Raw genomic sequence first — 15,552 nt, forward strand, 5'->3', positions numbered from 1 at the left:
GTGGTCACCAGGCCTGCCCCCCAGTGACTGAGGGCCCACGGGCTGGACAGCACTCTGGGCGGTGAGGACGGGCAGGTGGCCTGGAGCACAGCACTGCGGTCCAGTGGACGAGCCGTGGTGACCCTGTGAGGGGACAGCGACCCTGTGAGGAGCCAGGCTGGCACTCCTCGGTCCTGCCTTGCCCGGGTCCTGCCCTGGGACAGTCTCTGCCCCGGTCAGAGGGGCACCCAGTGGCCGTGCCCCCCAGAAGAACGAGGTAAACACAGGCCCGCACACCTGCACGCAGGTGAGCTGAGACAGGCCACCCTCCCCACCCTCAGCGGTCGGGCCTACGAAGGCGGTGCTGGATGGAGGACGCCCATCTCTGCCCGGGGAGCCGGGGGCCACCCACGGGCCAGGCAGGCTCGGGAAACTGGGTCAGGGCCTCCACACCGCAGTCTGGGAACACCGGGGAGACAGGTGCGACCGGCTCCTGCCCCGGGCACGCCCTCCGCAGGGCAAGGCTCCCGGGCGGGCGGCGAGGAGCGGCTGCTCCCGGCACGGCAGCTGGCTCCGAGCCAGCAAACCCGAGGAGACACGTGTGAGGGACATGCGCTCACACGATTAGCTCGAAACCTGCAGACTTTGTGTGGACAAGACGTTACACACCCTCGCGCTGGGACACGGCGAGGGCACAGACCCGTGTGGCATTGCCGCGGAGTCCTCTGCACCGTGAACATCTAACGGCCCTCGCGCTCACCTGCACCCCAAGCGACCCGACAACAGTAAGCCGGACATTTCCCCCGGCCACACACCTGGACCTCAGCTCCCCGCCAGGAAATAAACGCTTTGAAGCATTTTAGACAGGAGTCGCGCAAACGCATCCGTGGCAGGCACTGGGCAGGCGTGGGCAGAGCAGGGGCCATGGGCCGGGTGCGGGGGTCACCAGGCGGAAGTCCCCGGCGCCCAGCAACGGGCAGAACTGTGAGGCTCGGCGGGGCCGTGTCCTCCGGCAGTGGCCCTGGCAGAGGATATCTGGGGCTCTGCTGGGCTTCAGCTCCAGAACCAGAGAAGCGCCAGAGCCGGGCGGAGGGGTACCAGGGCCGCCGCGGGGCAGCTGCGATGGCCAGGGACCCCCTGCCCGGCGCCGACCAATCAGCGGAGACCAGACCCCAAGGAGACACAGGGGAAGCTGATGAAGGTTCATTGGGTCCCCCAATACCAGCCCACCCAGCGCCCCTCCCCACTCCTTCCTTCCCCACGCAGGCTCCCCCCCCCTCGGAGCATGCTCAAAGGTCTCCCTCTTTCCTCTCTCAAGGACTGCGTGTCTCTCCCCCACTTGCTTCCTGAGCCCATTTCTTCCTCTCACTTCCTCTACCTCCGTGACTTTCTCAGCAAACATTCGCTGACAGTCTGGGGCTCGGCTCCAAGATCTTTCTCAGCCAGAACTCAAGTTCCGAGGGTGCGGGACTGAGGTCCAGTCCGACTCCCATCGCGGGCAGCATCCTGGGGCCGTTTTCCACCGCTGACAGACCCGCCATGCCAACAACCAACGTCGAATGGCAGGGGCTCAGACGGCGTGGCGTTAGCCCAGGGGCGGAAAGGAAGGCCTGGGGCACTAGACAGGGAGGCGAGAGACGAACACAGGTCACTTAATGAGCCCTCCCCTTGCTTACAAGGTCACCGTCCCCATTGGTCTAGGGCCAGCCCTGGTGACCTCATTTCACCTTAGTCACCTCTGTACACACCCCGCCTCCAAAGGCAGCCTTGTTCTGAGGTCCTGGGGGCACAGGCTTCCACATGCAAATTTGGGGGGCACATCAGGCCGTCCCCTTACTCAGCCATCAGAGAGGGTTAAGAGGAGCCCCATATTGTGACTTTGGACCCCTCAGCCCCTTAAGGACTCTGGAGCCCCTCACTGTCCTGAGCCACTGCAGCGCTCCAGGCTGCCCACGTCTTGTCCCGTCAAGTACTTTTGAAGTTGGGAAAGAAGCGCCACGCCGTGTCCCCTCCCTGGGGAAACCCGGCCACTGGAGAACACAGTTCCACTCTTAAGGATTTCCCATCCCTCGCGGCCCCTCCAGCGGACCTCCACAGAGCTCTGTGCACGGCTCTCGTTAAAAACATGAGTAAAATGCCCTGGCTGGTGTGGCTCAGTGGATGGAGTGCCTGCTTGTGAACCGAAAGGTCACAGGTTCAATTCCTGGTCAGGGCACATGCCTGGGTTGTGGGCCAGGTCCCCAGTAGGGGGCGTATGAGAGGCAAGTGATCAATGTTTCCCTCTTTCTCCCTCCCTTCCCCTTTCTCTAAAATGAATAAATAAAATCTCTAACAAAATAAAACCTGAATAAAACGCCTGTAACTTTACAAAGTGAACTTGAGATCAATGTACTCGGCAGAAAGTCCGCCCCACCCGGTTGCACAGCGCACAGAACCACACCTGTCAGAGGGTCAGACACAGCAGGGAACAGCCCGACCGAGAGAAACGCTCCGCATGTCCATGAGTCAGCCCGGGAGTGTTTATTCCTTCCTGCGCATGTGGTCCCTGGCCCTCGGTGCACAGACCGTACATTTTCTCTGAACGGCAGCCTCAGTCAAAAAAATCACCTTACGCCTCCAAAATCACTTCCAGGCTACCTGCAATACGTACACCACCGCCGTGGCTTCACCGCGAAACAATCACCCGTTTAGTCTCTCTCCTGCTTCAGCCAAACTGGGCTGTTAAATGTCGCAAGGGGCAAAGCTTCTTTGAGAAGGCTGTGCATTTCCCTGTCTGTGGGCGGGGCCGGCGGCCTGTGGGCGGGGCCCGGCGGTCACAGGCCCCTCTTGGCGAGCTGCAGCACCTTGGCGCGCTGCACCTGCAGGGGCGGGGGGAAGGCCGCGTCCCAGCTGTACTCTGGCGACAGCAGCTTGGCGGGCTTGTGCAGGAAATAGTACTTGTTCAGGTGTCTCTCGTAGGTGCTGTTCAGCCCGCGCTTCAGGTCGTGAGCCATGCCCGTCAGATACGCTTCCACCAGGTCTAAGACGTGCGAGGGCGTGCCCCCGACCAAGGCGCCGTCGTAAAAGTAGTCCCCCTCTCCGAACGGGATGCAGGCAGCGGACCCGGGCCTCCTCTCGTAGGGGAGATTCCTCCCGCCTTTAAAGTACCACCAGGCGTGGAGCTGGGCCACCTCCGGGCCCAGGATCTCCGCGCCGACGTCGCCCTGGAAGACGTGGTCCACGCTCATGCTGAAGAGGAAGTCCACCTCCCCCTGGATGTGACTGAGGATGTAGTCGCCCAGGTTCTTCATGCGCAGGACGTTGAAGTCGGGCCACCAGATGTCCTGCCTGATGGTCAAGACCCTGAACGTGTGCAGGGGCGCGGGCTGCAGGGGCGGCAGCTCGTACCAGTCGTCCACCATGACGTAGAAGACGACCCGGTGCCCGGCCAGGAAGTGCTTGTTCGCCGAGCGCAGGAAGCGCTCCAGGTGCTGGTAGGCAGTCCTGCAAAACACGCGTGTGCGGGAAGGCGCTTATTCCCCGGGCACGCGCGGCGTCTCGCAGGGTTGGCTAGCGAGAGAGAGCCATCGGCGCTTCCGGACACCCGGCTGGTTCCGGTGTGGCGGCGGGAGGGGGCGGGGCTTTGAGCTGCAGGTCCGCGGAGGAGGCTGCCGTGAGCCGGGCCTGGGAAAAGCCTTCAGAGTCTGGGGACAGCAGCTGGAGGGAGAGACAAGGGCTATATGTGGACGTGAGTAGAACGTTGATGACCCAGCAAAGGAGGGGGCGGGGGCCAGGTCCCCCTGCACCCCCGGGAACAGTGGTTACGGGCATACGAGCAACTCTTTGGAAGCAGAAGGGTCATGGGTGCTTGCAGGGCCTTAGCAGTGTTAGAAAAGGGCCGGGGCGTGCGGCCCTTACCTGCCGGGGGCAAAGACGGCCAGGCCCACCGTGAGGTTCTGTGTCCCGTAGTGTCTCTGCAGGGCCCGCCTGTCGAAAGTGCCCTCCCAGACGACAGGGGCCAGCCAGCCCGTGGTCGTCACGACGTCAGGCCGTCTCCTGGGGAGCGAACGAGAGAGAGGCAGGTGCAGCGAGCGGTCCTGTGTTCCCTCCCTGCGGACTCCAGCAGCGAGCGCTCGCCACGCCTGTGCCCTGTGCCCTGTGCCCTGTGCCGGGCCCCGTGCGGAAGGGCACCTCATCGCTCATCCAGTCCTGCCCGGCCTGCCGCCGTGGGCATTGTCACGATCCTTGTTCTGCATGCAGGGAAACTGAGGCACGGATGGATCGAGCCACTCGCAGAGGCCAGAGTTGGTCCTTGCGACTCAGTGTGGGAGACCCGGCTGGTCTCTGCCTTCCTCGCCACCCACCTGCCCTCGGAGCCCAGGGCCCTCCTTCCAGCTCTGGCTGCCTCCGCTGAAGCAGCACGCGCTCCGATCGGATCGGTGCCCGAGGCCGGCACGGCCGGCAGCTGCCCCGGCCTCCCCTCGAGTGCTGCCGCCTCCCTCCCCTCTCCTACCCGCTCTCAGGATGATTTCACTTAACCTCCCCCCTCAGGCTTTAAGTCCATCTTTGCAACGCAGCAGAAATGAGGCAGGTCACTCCGGAAAAAAGAGAGAGACATTCGGTAGCAGGATCTCAGAGACGCAAAGCCGGTTCGACCATCAGAACCATCCAGTGCAACCTCCCGTCGGGAGCCTGTCTCGACCGACATGGGAGAAAAGCACCCCACAAAGTGCAACACCCACTCATGATCAGAAAGACACCCTCTCGGACACAGAGGAGTAGAGGGGAGCTAGCTTCCCATGATAAGGAGCAGCCACAGAACCCTGCAGCTGAAGCCCCGCCCCCCTGAATGCTCCGTCCCCGGGGTCAGGGACACGGAGGGCTGCCCGCTGTCAGCAGAATGAGACGGACACAATGCAGGAGAGAGAAGGAAGGGACAGGCGTCCGACTGGAAAGGACACCTGGACTCTCCTATCTGCAGGTGACTGGATGGCCACACAGGAAGTCCTTGCGCCTGGGAAACACCCCCACCAGCCCAGGGGAGCTGCACCGTATATGGGCGGGGGGGGGGGGGACACGTTGTCCTTACCTGGGGTGGAACCAGTCTGAGAGCCGGAGTTCTCCCTCTCGGTGCCTGCGAGCGGAGGGAAACCGAGTCAGCACGTAAACCACCGTGCGTGAGTATCTGCCCAGCCCCGCGGCCCGGCGGGCCTCTTGGCTCCGATTCCACGACTGCACACACAGCCCCCCCCCCCTGCCCTGGGGGCACCGACACGGAGGAGCCAGAGTGCTCCCCAAGGCGGGTGCTGGCAGGGGCTTCTGGGAGCGTAAGGGGCCCGTCCAACCCAGATTTGGGGTCGGGGGAGCTGCCTGGAGAGGAGAGAGCTGGCCTGATCTGGGAGGGTGGGGGCCAGAGGGAGCGCGCTGTCGGGAGGGCTGCAAACCCCCAGCCAGCAGCAGGCCGGAGTGCATGCCCCGGCAACTCAGGTGCGATCCCCTCGTTCATCACCCATGTCAACACGCGATGCACCTGGTGTTGTAGCGTGACTTTAAGTGAATTATTCCATCAGCGAGCTCCTTAGCCACTCCCTCCGTAACCCCGGGGTATTTTGTAAATGTGTGTGGGGGGGCATCTGTCCTGACATGATCAGAAATGTCCATGGTCACAGATACGTCATCGTTGGGTTCCCCAGGAGTTACCGTCAAAACCCGAATTGCTCGGGGACAAACGTCGCTAAAAATGTGACGTGACAAAGGGAAGAGTCACTGAAAAGTCACCCTCCGTTTAGGATGCCGGTGCTGCGAACTCCAGGGGTCCCCCGGAAGCACTGCTGGCTGGACTCCCGGTTGGAGGGGGTGGGTCCTGACCTCAGGAGCCGTGGCCCAGGAGAGAGACCTTAAACCGCAGCAGGGCCAGCCTGGTCCCGGCTGGGGGAGGCCAGGGAGACCGCAGCGTGACTGCTCCACCCGGCCGGCGCCGTCCACGGCTCCCCAGCTGCTCACACCACACACCCCACCACCGCCTGCCACTGCCAGCCGGCCTCTCAGCCCAAACCACGTTCTCCCACATCCAGCAGCTTCCAAACTGGGTCTTATTTATTTATTTATTTGTTTGTTTTATTTATTTTTGGAGGGAGGGAGGAAAAGAGGGAGAGAAACATCCATGTGTGGTTGCCTCTCAAGCGCCCCCTACTGGTGCCCACGGGTGCCGACCACAGAGCCCCTGCTGCCCTCTGGGCTCTGCCCACGGACGCCCCCCCAGCTGCTGTGACTTCAGCCGGACGGCAGCCCGGCCCCAGGTCTCCCGGGGGCCGCCCTTCACTGAAATGGCAGGACGCTGTCCTCCCGTGTCCTGTCTCTTCCCTGCTGCACACACGGCACACGCGGGCTAACCTACTATGTGCGCACACATGTAGGCGGTTTCTGGCCCCCGGCAGGAAGCCCGCACTGGGTGCCCCGGGGCTGCCGCCTTTGCCTCTCAGTCCCTCCTGCTCCGCCTCCGCTGGAGCCGCTCGGCCCCCGCAGTTCCGCCTCCCAGCCTGCCGGTCTCTGAGCACACACCGGGCAGCGACACGCCTGTCCCCAGGGAGGACGGCCCGGTGCCGCAGGCTCCCGGCTCTTTTGTGGTTAAGACAAGCACCAAGCAGTGTCTTCGCCTGAGGCTGTCCCCACGGTGCCAGGCAACCACTGCCCCGAGGATTCACTGTTTATCAGAAGCCGGTGGCACCTCATCATCCTGTAGCTTTATTTGCTAAATGTGCCGTCCCTGTTGGTAAGTGACATTCTTTTCACAATGACACGCTTACATTGTGGACTGAACACCACCGATTGCAATTTGAGTCACAAAAATTCTGGAAAACATTCAGATCCACCTATTTACTGACTTAAAAAAAAAGGTTTTATTTATTTATTTTTGGAGAGAGGAAGAGAGGGAGAGAAACAGCACTGCGTGGTTGTCTCTCAAGCGCCCCCTACTGGGGACCTGACCCACCACCCAGGCATGTGTCCTGACTGGGAATCGAACCTGTGACCCTTTAGTTTGCAGACCAGCACTCAACCCACTGAGCCATACCAGCCAGGCTTATTCACTCACTTTTTAAGCAAATAACCATGAGCGCCTACACGTGTCAGGAGGAGGCAGCCTCGTGAGTGTGTGGCCGAGCACACCCTGGGGACTGCACGTGGCCCGCAGCCACCTCCTGGAGAGGAGAGCTGGTCTCTGTCACCGAAGAGCTGGTGTCAGCCCTGCGGCAACACGACCCCCTCCTCAGGTGGCGTCCACGGGACGAGGCTCAACCTGTCACGCAGGGAGGCAAGCCGTGGGGTCGAGTTCCCTTCCGTTATTTTGCATTGCTAACTGATTTTACTTCATTTCCCCGTCTTTTTGTTTTTTTAACGCACTTTGCTGTTAGGTTTCCCAGGGAGAGGCTGTAGAGCCGGTCCCTGGCACCCCCGAGCCCGTCCCCTGTTACCAACAGCACGTCTGACGCTTGTCACAGGGACACCTCTGAGTAACGCAGGCCCCGCTCCCGGCTTCCTCAGCCGTCCCCCCTCCCAGGGCCCTGGCTGGGACCCTCGTGGCGCCTCGTGACCCAGGCCCCCTTGGCACCTGGCACCCGGGGACGAACCGCTGGGTGTTTAAAGACGAAAGCACCAACGTGCGCATACGTTGTCCCACCCAGACAAGGCGACGTCCCGTCAGGGTCAGGGGCGTTGTTGGCGTCTTTGGGCAGAACCCAGCGGCGGGAGCGCGGCGGCAGGCCTGCCCGGCCATCGGTGTGCCCCGGTTACCTGCGGCAGCGCTCCGCCAGCAGCAGCGAGGCCAGCAGCAGCAGCAGCAGCAGCTTCCTCCTGGGGCTCCGCCTCATCTGCAGGGACAGGAGACAGGAGTCCGGCTCGAGCAGGAGGGCGTGCACCCCTGCCACCCGCCGTCTAGCCAGGGCGTCACTTGCAGACATCAGGGTCAGCCCCTGGACACTCAGCCCTGGGGTCAGGACCCCTGTTCTGGGAGCCCCTCTGGCGGCTGAGCACACCCAGCTGGTGACACTTTATTGAGCAAAAGAAGCGCAGCGAATCTTCCTGCTGTGCAGCTGGGGACGGGAGAGAGCCCTGCCGAGGGTCGTCCCGGGCAGGAGGGTGCAACCTGCCCCAGGCGTGGCTGCTTGCCCTCGTGGTCTAAGTGCCCACGGGCTCCCGGGGGCAGATGCCGGTGCCCAGGATAGTGAGTACGCCAGGGGCGTGACATTGAGACGAGGCCTCAGTCCGACCCAGTGCCTGCCTGGGTGGGTTTTCTGTGGGCTCCTGTTCCCAGGTCTGCAGGGACCAGGCCACTGCCAGGCGTGTGAGCTCCCGGTGACCCACTCTGGAGCACTCGGGTGACGAGCAAGCTCCTGGCGCCTGTGCCCACCCACTCGGCAGCCACTGGCTGGAGAGGCGCCGTGAGCCGACAGACACACTGGGCTTGAAGACAAAAGGGCTTAAATGTCTCTCTCTAATTGTATATCAATCCATGAGAAACAACAGGGCCTGGGTCTATGGAACTAAATACAAACACGCTACGAAAATTAATTCGGCTGCTTTCTTGAACCCCCTGCGACGGGGCTGCCAGGAAACTGGGTGTGACGGAGGTGGCTCGTGCTGTGTCTCTGCCGGACAGTCCTTGGACAGGGCCACCCGGCTGCCTGCCCTGGCAGGGCTCCCGCCCCCCAATGTGACGTTGAAGAGACGCCGCAGGGGTGGGGAGGACGGGGCCCCTCTGGCAGCGCGCCACGGCTTCCCCCGTCCCTCCTCGGGTCCTTTTACCTCGGTTACAGTGACAGGGGAGACACCCGAGGAGGTCCTGCGAGGGGAGAGGCTTCCACATGTCTGTCCTTGGTGTCACTGCCCCGCTCCCGGGTGGCTGAGGCTTCCACGGGGGGGTGACGTCAGCAGGCCCTTTGATGACGCGAGCGTGGGGGAGCCAGTCACAATGCCAGCCAGCCGGCAGGGGCTTCTCCCGGCTGCGGGCCACAGCCTTCATGCCTTTGAATAATTAAAGGATATTTGCCAGTGAGCTTTTCGGTTCCTCTGCTGTCCCCTTGCTCCCAGGAGGGGTCACGCGGGGCTGTGACTCTGTGCCTGGCGGCGGGCGGGGGGGGCAGCCTCCGTCTTCCTTCCCCGGACGGTGTCCAGTCCGCCCCGAGGAGCCCGGCCTGCCTCCTGCTTTTCAGGTTTCTAAGCACCCCCTCTCTCCGAGGGTAGAGGTGATACGGCCACGTGGGCCCCATCGGTGCGTGAGGGCACCAGGAGCAGTGACTCCGTGCTGTCCCTGGTCTTCTGGAGGCCAGGCTCTCTCCACCGCAGTAACAGCCTCCAGAGGCCATGGTCCCCCGCCGTCGCCCTCCTGTGTTCAGGGTCTTTCATCCGTGTCCGGGGACAGTTGTATAGCAGCGTCCACCCACACATGCTCCCATCCACCCATCTACCCACCCACCCACCCACCATCCACCCACCATCCACCACCCACCCACCACCCATCATCCATCCACCAGCCACTACCCACCCACCACCCATCCACGACACCAGGGAGAGCAAAGTAGGACAAAGGAAAGGCCAGGGTCAGTGAGGAGGAGGGTGAGGTGGGCAGGTCCTCATCACCACCATTATCCCTCCTCTGTCTGCCTGTCTGCCTGCACGGTACCTGCTGTCCTGCTGTGACCCCACACCTGGAGCACAGCAGGTGCTCGACAAGCAAGATAGAGACCAACACACGAGCTCTGCCCTGGGTCTAAAATAGGGTTTGGTGTCCAGCATCTGGTCTGTCCAGCTCAGCCCCCGGCCAACCACCAGCCCGCCTTGTGTCCAGACACGGCAAGGAGAGACGGGGGACTTCCCATCGAAGCTCTGAAACTCCTGTTAGGACAGCGGGAGGGCGAGGCGTGGGCCAACACCCGTCTGCCCTCTCATCTGTCTTCTTCCCCTCGTTCCTTAAACCCCGAATCTCTCTCTCGTTCTGGACTCTTGCCCTCTGGCGGCGTCCCCTCCAGGGCTCTGTGGAGTTTCACCCCAAAGCCACAGTCATGTCTTTGAGGCTAGGGTGCCCCACGGCCAGGTGGGCCAGAAGGGGCCGGGTGGAGCCCTCGGGAGCCTGGCTGGCCACCTGGAGAGGCCAGTGAGGCCCCAGCGTCACCCACGGCCCCTGTGGGGGCTGGGGGCTGGGGCCCAGGGCACCGGGCCGCCACTGTCCTGCCTGTCCCACTTCCCTGTGGGGCTCTGGCACCACGGCACGCTTGGTCCAGTGGACTGCACAGCGAGCCCATTGCTGGCTGGACAGGGTGAGCTGTGGGGGCGGCGCGAGGCCCTTGGCCGAGCTCCCACTGTGGGCGGGACGTGTAAGGGGGGACGGCAGGGCTGCGGGGGCCGGAAACCGCAGCGCAGAGGGGTACAAAGGGCCGCCTCCGGCGAGGCGACCGCAGAAGGGATGGCGCCTCGGTGGGTACTGCTGCTGCCGCTGCTGAGCCTCGTGTCCGCCCAGGAGCTCAACCTGCGCACCGTGGTGCACAGGAACTACAATATGTCCAAGGTGGGTCTGCGCACCAGACACCTGGGGTCGCTGCCCTGTGACACCCTGTGACACCCTGTGCCCTGGGGCGGTGGGGCCCGGCTCTCCTTCCCCAGCTGCGACAGCAGCCTGGGGAGGCCAGGGGAGGCCCTGGAGGAAGGATGGGGGGCGGGGTCCCTGGAGGGCGGAGGGCGGCCCTGGCTGGGAGCCGCCGGCGCAGGGGGCTGGCCCCGCAGGTGCCAGGAGTCCCAGAGCCGTCCTGCAGGCCACCCCCCGCCCATGGGCGCCTTTGTCGGCAGGTGTCAGGGGTCTGGTATTCTATTTCCATGGCCTCGGACGACATGACTCGGATCGAAGAAAACGGGGACCTGAGGGTCTTCGTGGAAAAAATCGAAAGCTTGGACGACGGCCGCCTGAAGTTCTCCTTCCACTTCATGTGAGTGCCGCCCAGGGTCGGCCCCAGGCGCAGCCCCCTGCAGCCCCTGCCTCGGGGAGCGCTGCGGCTGGAGGCGCGGGGGCGGGAGCCGGTGGGGCGGGGAGGGGCCAGCTAACTGCCCCCTCCTGCCCTCCCCCTCCACTCCCCCTGCCCCCCCACCCCGCCTGCCCTGCCCCGCCCCGCACGCAGGCTGCTCGGGGACTGCGTGGAGGCGGCTGTGGTCTGCCAGAAGACCGACAAGAACGGGAAGTACACCCTAGACTGTGAGTGGGCGCCCGCCCTTCAGGGCCGGGGCCGTTTCCCAGTGAGCTCCGATTTAGGGGACTTTAGGGGACCCCTGGGTGGCTTCCACTGAAGCCAGAGGACCCAGCCCGGCACGCAACCCCAGGGGCCTCACCATCCCCTGTCGTGAAGGCCCCTGGCTCTGTCCCCCCAGGGGGCGGGCACTGGAGGGGCCACCGAAGACGGGGCCCTCGGAGTGGTACCCGGGGCTCAAACTGCCCTCCCGCCGAGACCTGGCTGGCCTGCCACCCACCCCCTGAGCCCCACGGCACCCCGGCACCCCGCCTGCGGGTGCCAGGACGGTGCTGGGCAGGGCTGCTCTGAGCTGCGTCTCCCGCAGACAAGGGGAACGGGACGGTCCTGCTCTGGGAGACCGACTACAGGCTGTACGTCACCTTCTACCTCCGCAGCGTCAACAACGGCACCACCACGCAAGTGCTGGCACTTTATGGTACCTCCGCCTCCCGCAGGCCTGTCTGCCTCCTGCGGCCCCGCCCCCGAAGACAGGCCCCGCCCCCAAAGACAGGCCCCGCCCACTGGGTCCCGCCACGGCCCAGGTTCCCAACACCACTGTCCCCACCAACAAGTCCCACCGTGTGGTGAGGGTGGCCCCAGCCCAGGCAGTCACGCCCCTCAGCCTCGGTGCTGCCGCGGGGGGGGAGGGGGAGCCCCCAGAGACCCTCCCTGCACATCGCCCCCAACAGCCCGTGAGGGACCCCAGCCTGGTGTTCTGTCCTCAGGGCGCTTTTCAGAACTGAGACCCAGCTTCCGGGCCCGATTTGAAAAAATCTGCAAGAGATACGGACTTGGGCCACAAAACATCATCGACCTGACCGGCCAAGGTATGGCCTGCGGCTTCCAGGGAGGAGCTGTAGGGGGCGCTCCCGGCCCGGCACGGCCCAGCCCGGTGCGGGGAGCCTGAGGGTCTGGGAGAAGAGGAGACCCAGCGGGGCCCATCTGAGCCGGCTCTGTCTCCCCAGATCAGTGCAAGAGATACTAGAGGTGCAGGAGACCCCGCTGTCATGTCGATGGTGAGCTCCACCGGGCACGTGGGAGGCTGGTGGGACCGCGGGGGGGGGCGGGGGGGGACGACTCGCCGGCTTCCTGAGTGGGGGGGTGGGGTCAGAGCAGACATGAACCCCATCCTGCATGACTGTCCCAGGGCTGCTGGCACCAGTGACCATACTCCGAGTGACTCAAAACGATGGTTCTGAACACCGGAGCGCTGGCATCCGGGTGTCCCAGGGCCCTGCCCCCTCTGGAGTCTCCGGGGAGGGTCCTTCTGGCCTCTCACAGCTTCTGGTGGCTGCAGGCATCCCTGGGTTGGCGGCCCCATCCCTCTAGTCTCTGTCTCCATGGTGACAGGCCTTCTCCTCTGTGTCCACGTCTCTCCTCTTCTGTCTCCTATAAGCAGCTGTCCCTGGATGGAGGGCTGGACAACGTGGGAAGACCGCATCTCAGGAGCCTTACCAGAATCACACCTGCAAAGACTGTTTCCAAACTCAGCCTCGTGCACAGCTGCAGACATTGGGGTTTGAAATTGGACACAATCTGGGGGGGCGCCATGCTGACATGGGGGTAGCGAAGGGTGACAGGGGTCCTGTTGTGTCTGTCCTCACGACCTCACGGGAGCCTTCGAGGATCTCAGAATACACGGTGAGCGGGGAGGTGCGTGTCCTTCCTTCAGAGCCCACCCAAGACGTGCAAACAGGCTCCTTCCCTATCGCCTCGCCCGCCGTATCCAACAGGGCGGCCCTCCACCGGCCCTGGCCTCACCTGCCGTGGCCCCCACTCAGCCCCAGTGCCCACCCCCGTCATTGCCCGGCCTTCTGGACCCCTCTGCCCCCACCCAGGGCTCCCTCCACCTCCCCGTCTCCCCTCGGAACAGGGACCAAACCTCCTCCCGCTCGTGCTCCTGGGCGCTGGGTGGGGCCGCTGGGCGGGGCCAGGAGGGGGCTCTGCTGGCCCTGGGCACCCCCGGTCTGAGGGGCGGCTGGCCCTGCTCCTCCCTCCTCAGGTGAGCACAGCCTGAGACCCACCCCACCCCCCGCTGCCCCAGAGATCCCCAGGGTGAGGACGCAACTGGGGTCAGCCCCAGACTCCAGGGGGTCCCCCTCACGGTTCACACGCTTGGGTGCTGGGAGAGTGCACCCCGCCCAGCCTGGGGGTCTGCTTGTCACCGCTGAGGCTGGCTGCAGGACCAGGGCTCCGGGCACCCGTCCCCTTCTAGGCTGGGGTGAGGGGCGGAGAGCTTCGTGCCCCTTCCAAGGTGCCAGACACCCAGACAGAGCAAGTTCCTGTGGGCAGGTGGTGAGCTGGGCCCCCCCTCCTGGCACTCCCACAGCCAGCCGGGCCTCCAGCGCCCTGTCCGGAGCCTTGTCCCTGCCTGCTGGGCTGTGGCAGGGGAAGCTGCCCACTCGGCCGTGGCCTGCTGGTGCAGGAAGCTGGCGTTTGGCAGGCCCGCCCAGAAGTGTGCTAGCAGGCGGCTGCGGGCAGTGTGTGAAGGCACCCTGGGGCCATGGAGCTGTGTCGCCCCTGCCCACAGGGACGTGCAGGGGGAGCTGAGCCCAGATCCCCCGGGTCCCAGGCCCCGGCTGTGTGAGCCAGCTGTGGTGCGCGGTGTGGGGCTGGGGCTAGGGCTGGGGCTGTCCTGTGGGCTCCTGCAGCCCAACCCAACCCAGAGACCCCCATGGACAGGAAACAGTGGTGGTGGGCAGGGAGCCCGGCCGCAGGGTCCAGGGCTCAGGGTGGAGCAGACTCACTCGGGCAAGAGGGCACCATGGAGACAAGGTCACCGCTGCTGACACCTGGGGCAGCAGAGGTCACACCTCGGTGAACGACCCCGACAACAGTGGAGAGTCTGTACCTCCCAGAGCGAGCACGCCAGTCCGAGGACAGGGAGTGGGAGAGCCCCCATCACCGCAGGGGCCAGGGCTGCCGACACCGGCAAGTTCCCCTCACTGCCCAAACTCACCGCCCCCCCCCCCCCAGCTAAATTAAACACGGTTTCTATCCAGTAAAAGAGGGCGTGGCACACCCTGCCCGCTGGCCCGTCCTGTCACTGCCCTCCAATCAGGACACACCCGGGGACAGGCTGCAGCGTTCCCAGCTGCGGGCGGCATGCCGCCACTGAGGGGGCCGGTGGAGCAGGGTGCCGGGGGCTCCAGTGCGGATACCCGCTGCATTTTCGGAGTCTACGTCCAGTGGGGTGGGGACTCTGAGGTACCGAATTTCCTGGCCGACCTAGGGAGGGGCTGCGCCAGGGCCCCGGGCCCCCCCACCTTGGTGGCGTGGATTCCAGCGGGCCAGACTCCAGCAGGCGTGGGAAGCCCGGCTGGGCAAGAGGGCGAGGTGGCCGGAGGCAGCCATGCGAGCAGCTGGCTTCCTTCCGGGAGGCGTGTCCTTCTCTCTCTTGGCCCTGGAGACGGAGGGCAGGAGGACGGGCCCCTAGTGGGCTTTATCTGGAACACTGACATGGGGGAGCACCCACTGATGGACACGTTCCCTTCTCTGCCAGGATGCCCAGTGGACACAGGTTCTGCTTGGGGGGGTCTGAGAGCAGAGGACAATCCAGGCTGGCCGCCATCTGCCCACCAGTCACGAGTCCCTTCCCCGCGGGCAGCCCTGGGTGGGGACAGCCCAGTGCTGCCTGAGAAGCTCGGGCCCAGTATGTGTGGCCAACTCTGTTGCGCCACGTCTGCGCAGGTGCTGGTTGCTAGGAGACCGCCGAGAAGGAGGGAAGCGTGGGGCCTGGCCGCTGACCCCAGGGGCCCACAGGCACACCCAGGAGGAACTTGGGAAGTGGGCGTAGGAACTAGGGGAGCTGGGAAAACGGGTCTTGCAGGGTCTCAAACCCACAGTGTGCAGCACGGCCCAGTTCTGTCCAGCTACACCAGGAGGGTGGCACTGGGGGCTGGTTTGGGGGGTGGGAGAGGGCTGGGCAAGGACATCCCATCCTGTCCCAGCAGCGCCACTGCGGGGCCTGGCATTGTCCCTGCACAAGGCAGACAGTCAGTGGGGTTCAAGGTCTGGGGCAGCCTGAGTGCACGTCCATACCCCATGGGGCACGAGCAGCCCTGCAGGCTCCCTGGAGCCAGGCCCCAGGCGATGCGGCCCGTGCACCTGCACCTGGGCACCTCATCCCCTGTGCACACCCATTCTCTGTGCACACCCACCCCCTGTGCACACCCATTCCCTGTGCACACCTGTCCCCTGTGCACACCCATCCCCTTTGCACACCCACTCCTGTGCACACCCACCCCCTGTGCACACCCATTCCCTGTGCACACCTGTCCCTTGTGCACACCCACCCCTGTGCATACCTGCACCCTGTGTA

The 15,552-nt window shown here is 64.5% G+C and overlaps 2 protein-coding genes across 2 annotated transcripts; one reads left to right on the forward strand and one right to left on the reverse strand.

Annotated features, from left to right (window-relative positions):
* Nucleotides 1–2,792: 2,792 nt before the first annotated feature.
* On the reverse strand, nucleotides 2,793–7,916 carry GLT6D1 (glycosyltransferase 6 domain containing 1). The gene is made up of 4 exons (XM_028507489.2): nucleotides 7,750–7,916; nucleotides 5,048–5,092; nucleotides 3,877–4,014; nucleotides 2,793–3,462 (listed from the first exon to the last, which is right to left on the reverse strand). Exons 1-4 carry the CDS (start codon nucleotides 7,914–7,916, stop codon nucleotides 2,793–2,795), a joined length of 1,020 nt encoding a protein of 339 aa, XP_028363290.2.
* Nucleotides 7,917–10,417: 2,501 nt separating this feature from the next.
* LCN9 (lipocalin 9) lies at nucleotides 10,418–12,216 on the forward strand. The gene is made up of 6 exons (XM_036020137.1): nucleotides 10,418–10,519; nucleotides 10,798–10,934; nucleotides 11,124–11,197; nucleotides 11,557–11,667; nucleotides 11,957–12,058; nucleotides 12,197–12,216. Exons 1-6 carry the CDS (start codon nucleotides 10,418–10,420, stop codon nucleotides 12,214–12,216), a joined length of 546 nt encoding a protein of 181 aa, XP_035876030.1.
* Nucleotides 12,217–15,552: the final 3,336 nt, after the last annotated feature.

Source organism: Phyllostomus discolor, chromosome 3 (genome assembly GCF_004126475.2).
Source record: "Phyllostomus discolor isolate MPI-MPIP mPhyDis1 chromosome 3, mPhyDis1.pri.v3, whole genome shotgun sequence".
In the NCBI taxonomy this organism is placed as follows: Eukaryota; Metazoa; Chordata; class Mammalia; order Chiroptera; family Phyllostomidae; genus Phyllostomus; species Phyllostomus discolor.

Bases quoted from the DNA above. Each gene is read 5' to 3' on its own strand.
- GLT6D1 (XM_028507489.2), bottom strand. From the start codon at position 7,916: ATGTCTGCAAGTGACGCCCTGGCTAGACGGCGGGTGGCAGGGGTGCAC. The intron at 5,093-7,749 runs GTAACCGGGGCA...CTCCGCTCGCAG, and splicing joins CTGGCGGAGCGCTGCCGCAG to GCACCGAGAGGGAGAACTCC. The intron at 3,463-3,876 runs GTAAGGGCCGCA...CGTGTTTTGCAG, and splicing joins GCCGTCTTTGCCCCCGGCAG to GACTGCCTACCAGCACCTGG.
- LCN9 (XM_036020137.1), top strand. From the start codon at position 10,418: ATGGCGCCTCGGTGGGTACTGCTGCTGCCGCTGCTGAGCCTCGTGTCC. The intron at 10,935-11,123 runs GTGAGTGCCGCC...CCCCGCACGCAG, and splicing joins AAGTTCTCCTTCCACTTCAT to GCTGCTCGGGGACTGCGTGG. The intron at 11,668-11,956 runs GTACCTCCGCCT...TTCTGTCCTCAG, and splicing joins GCAAGTGCTGGCACTTTATG to GGCGCTTTTCAGAACTGAGA.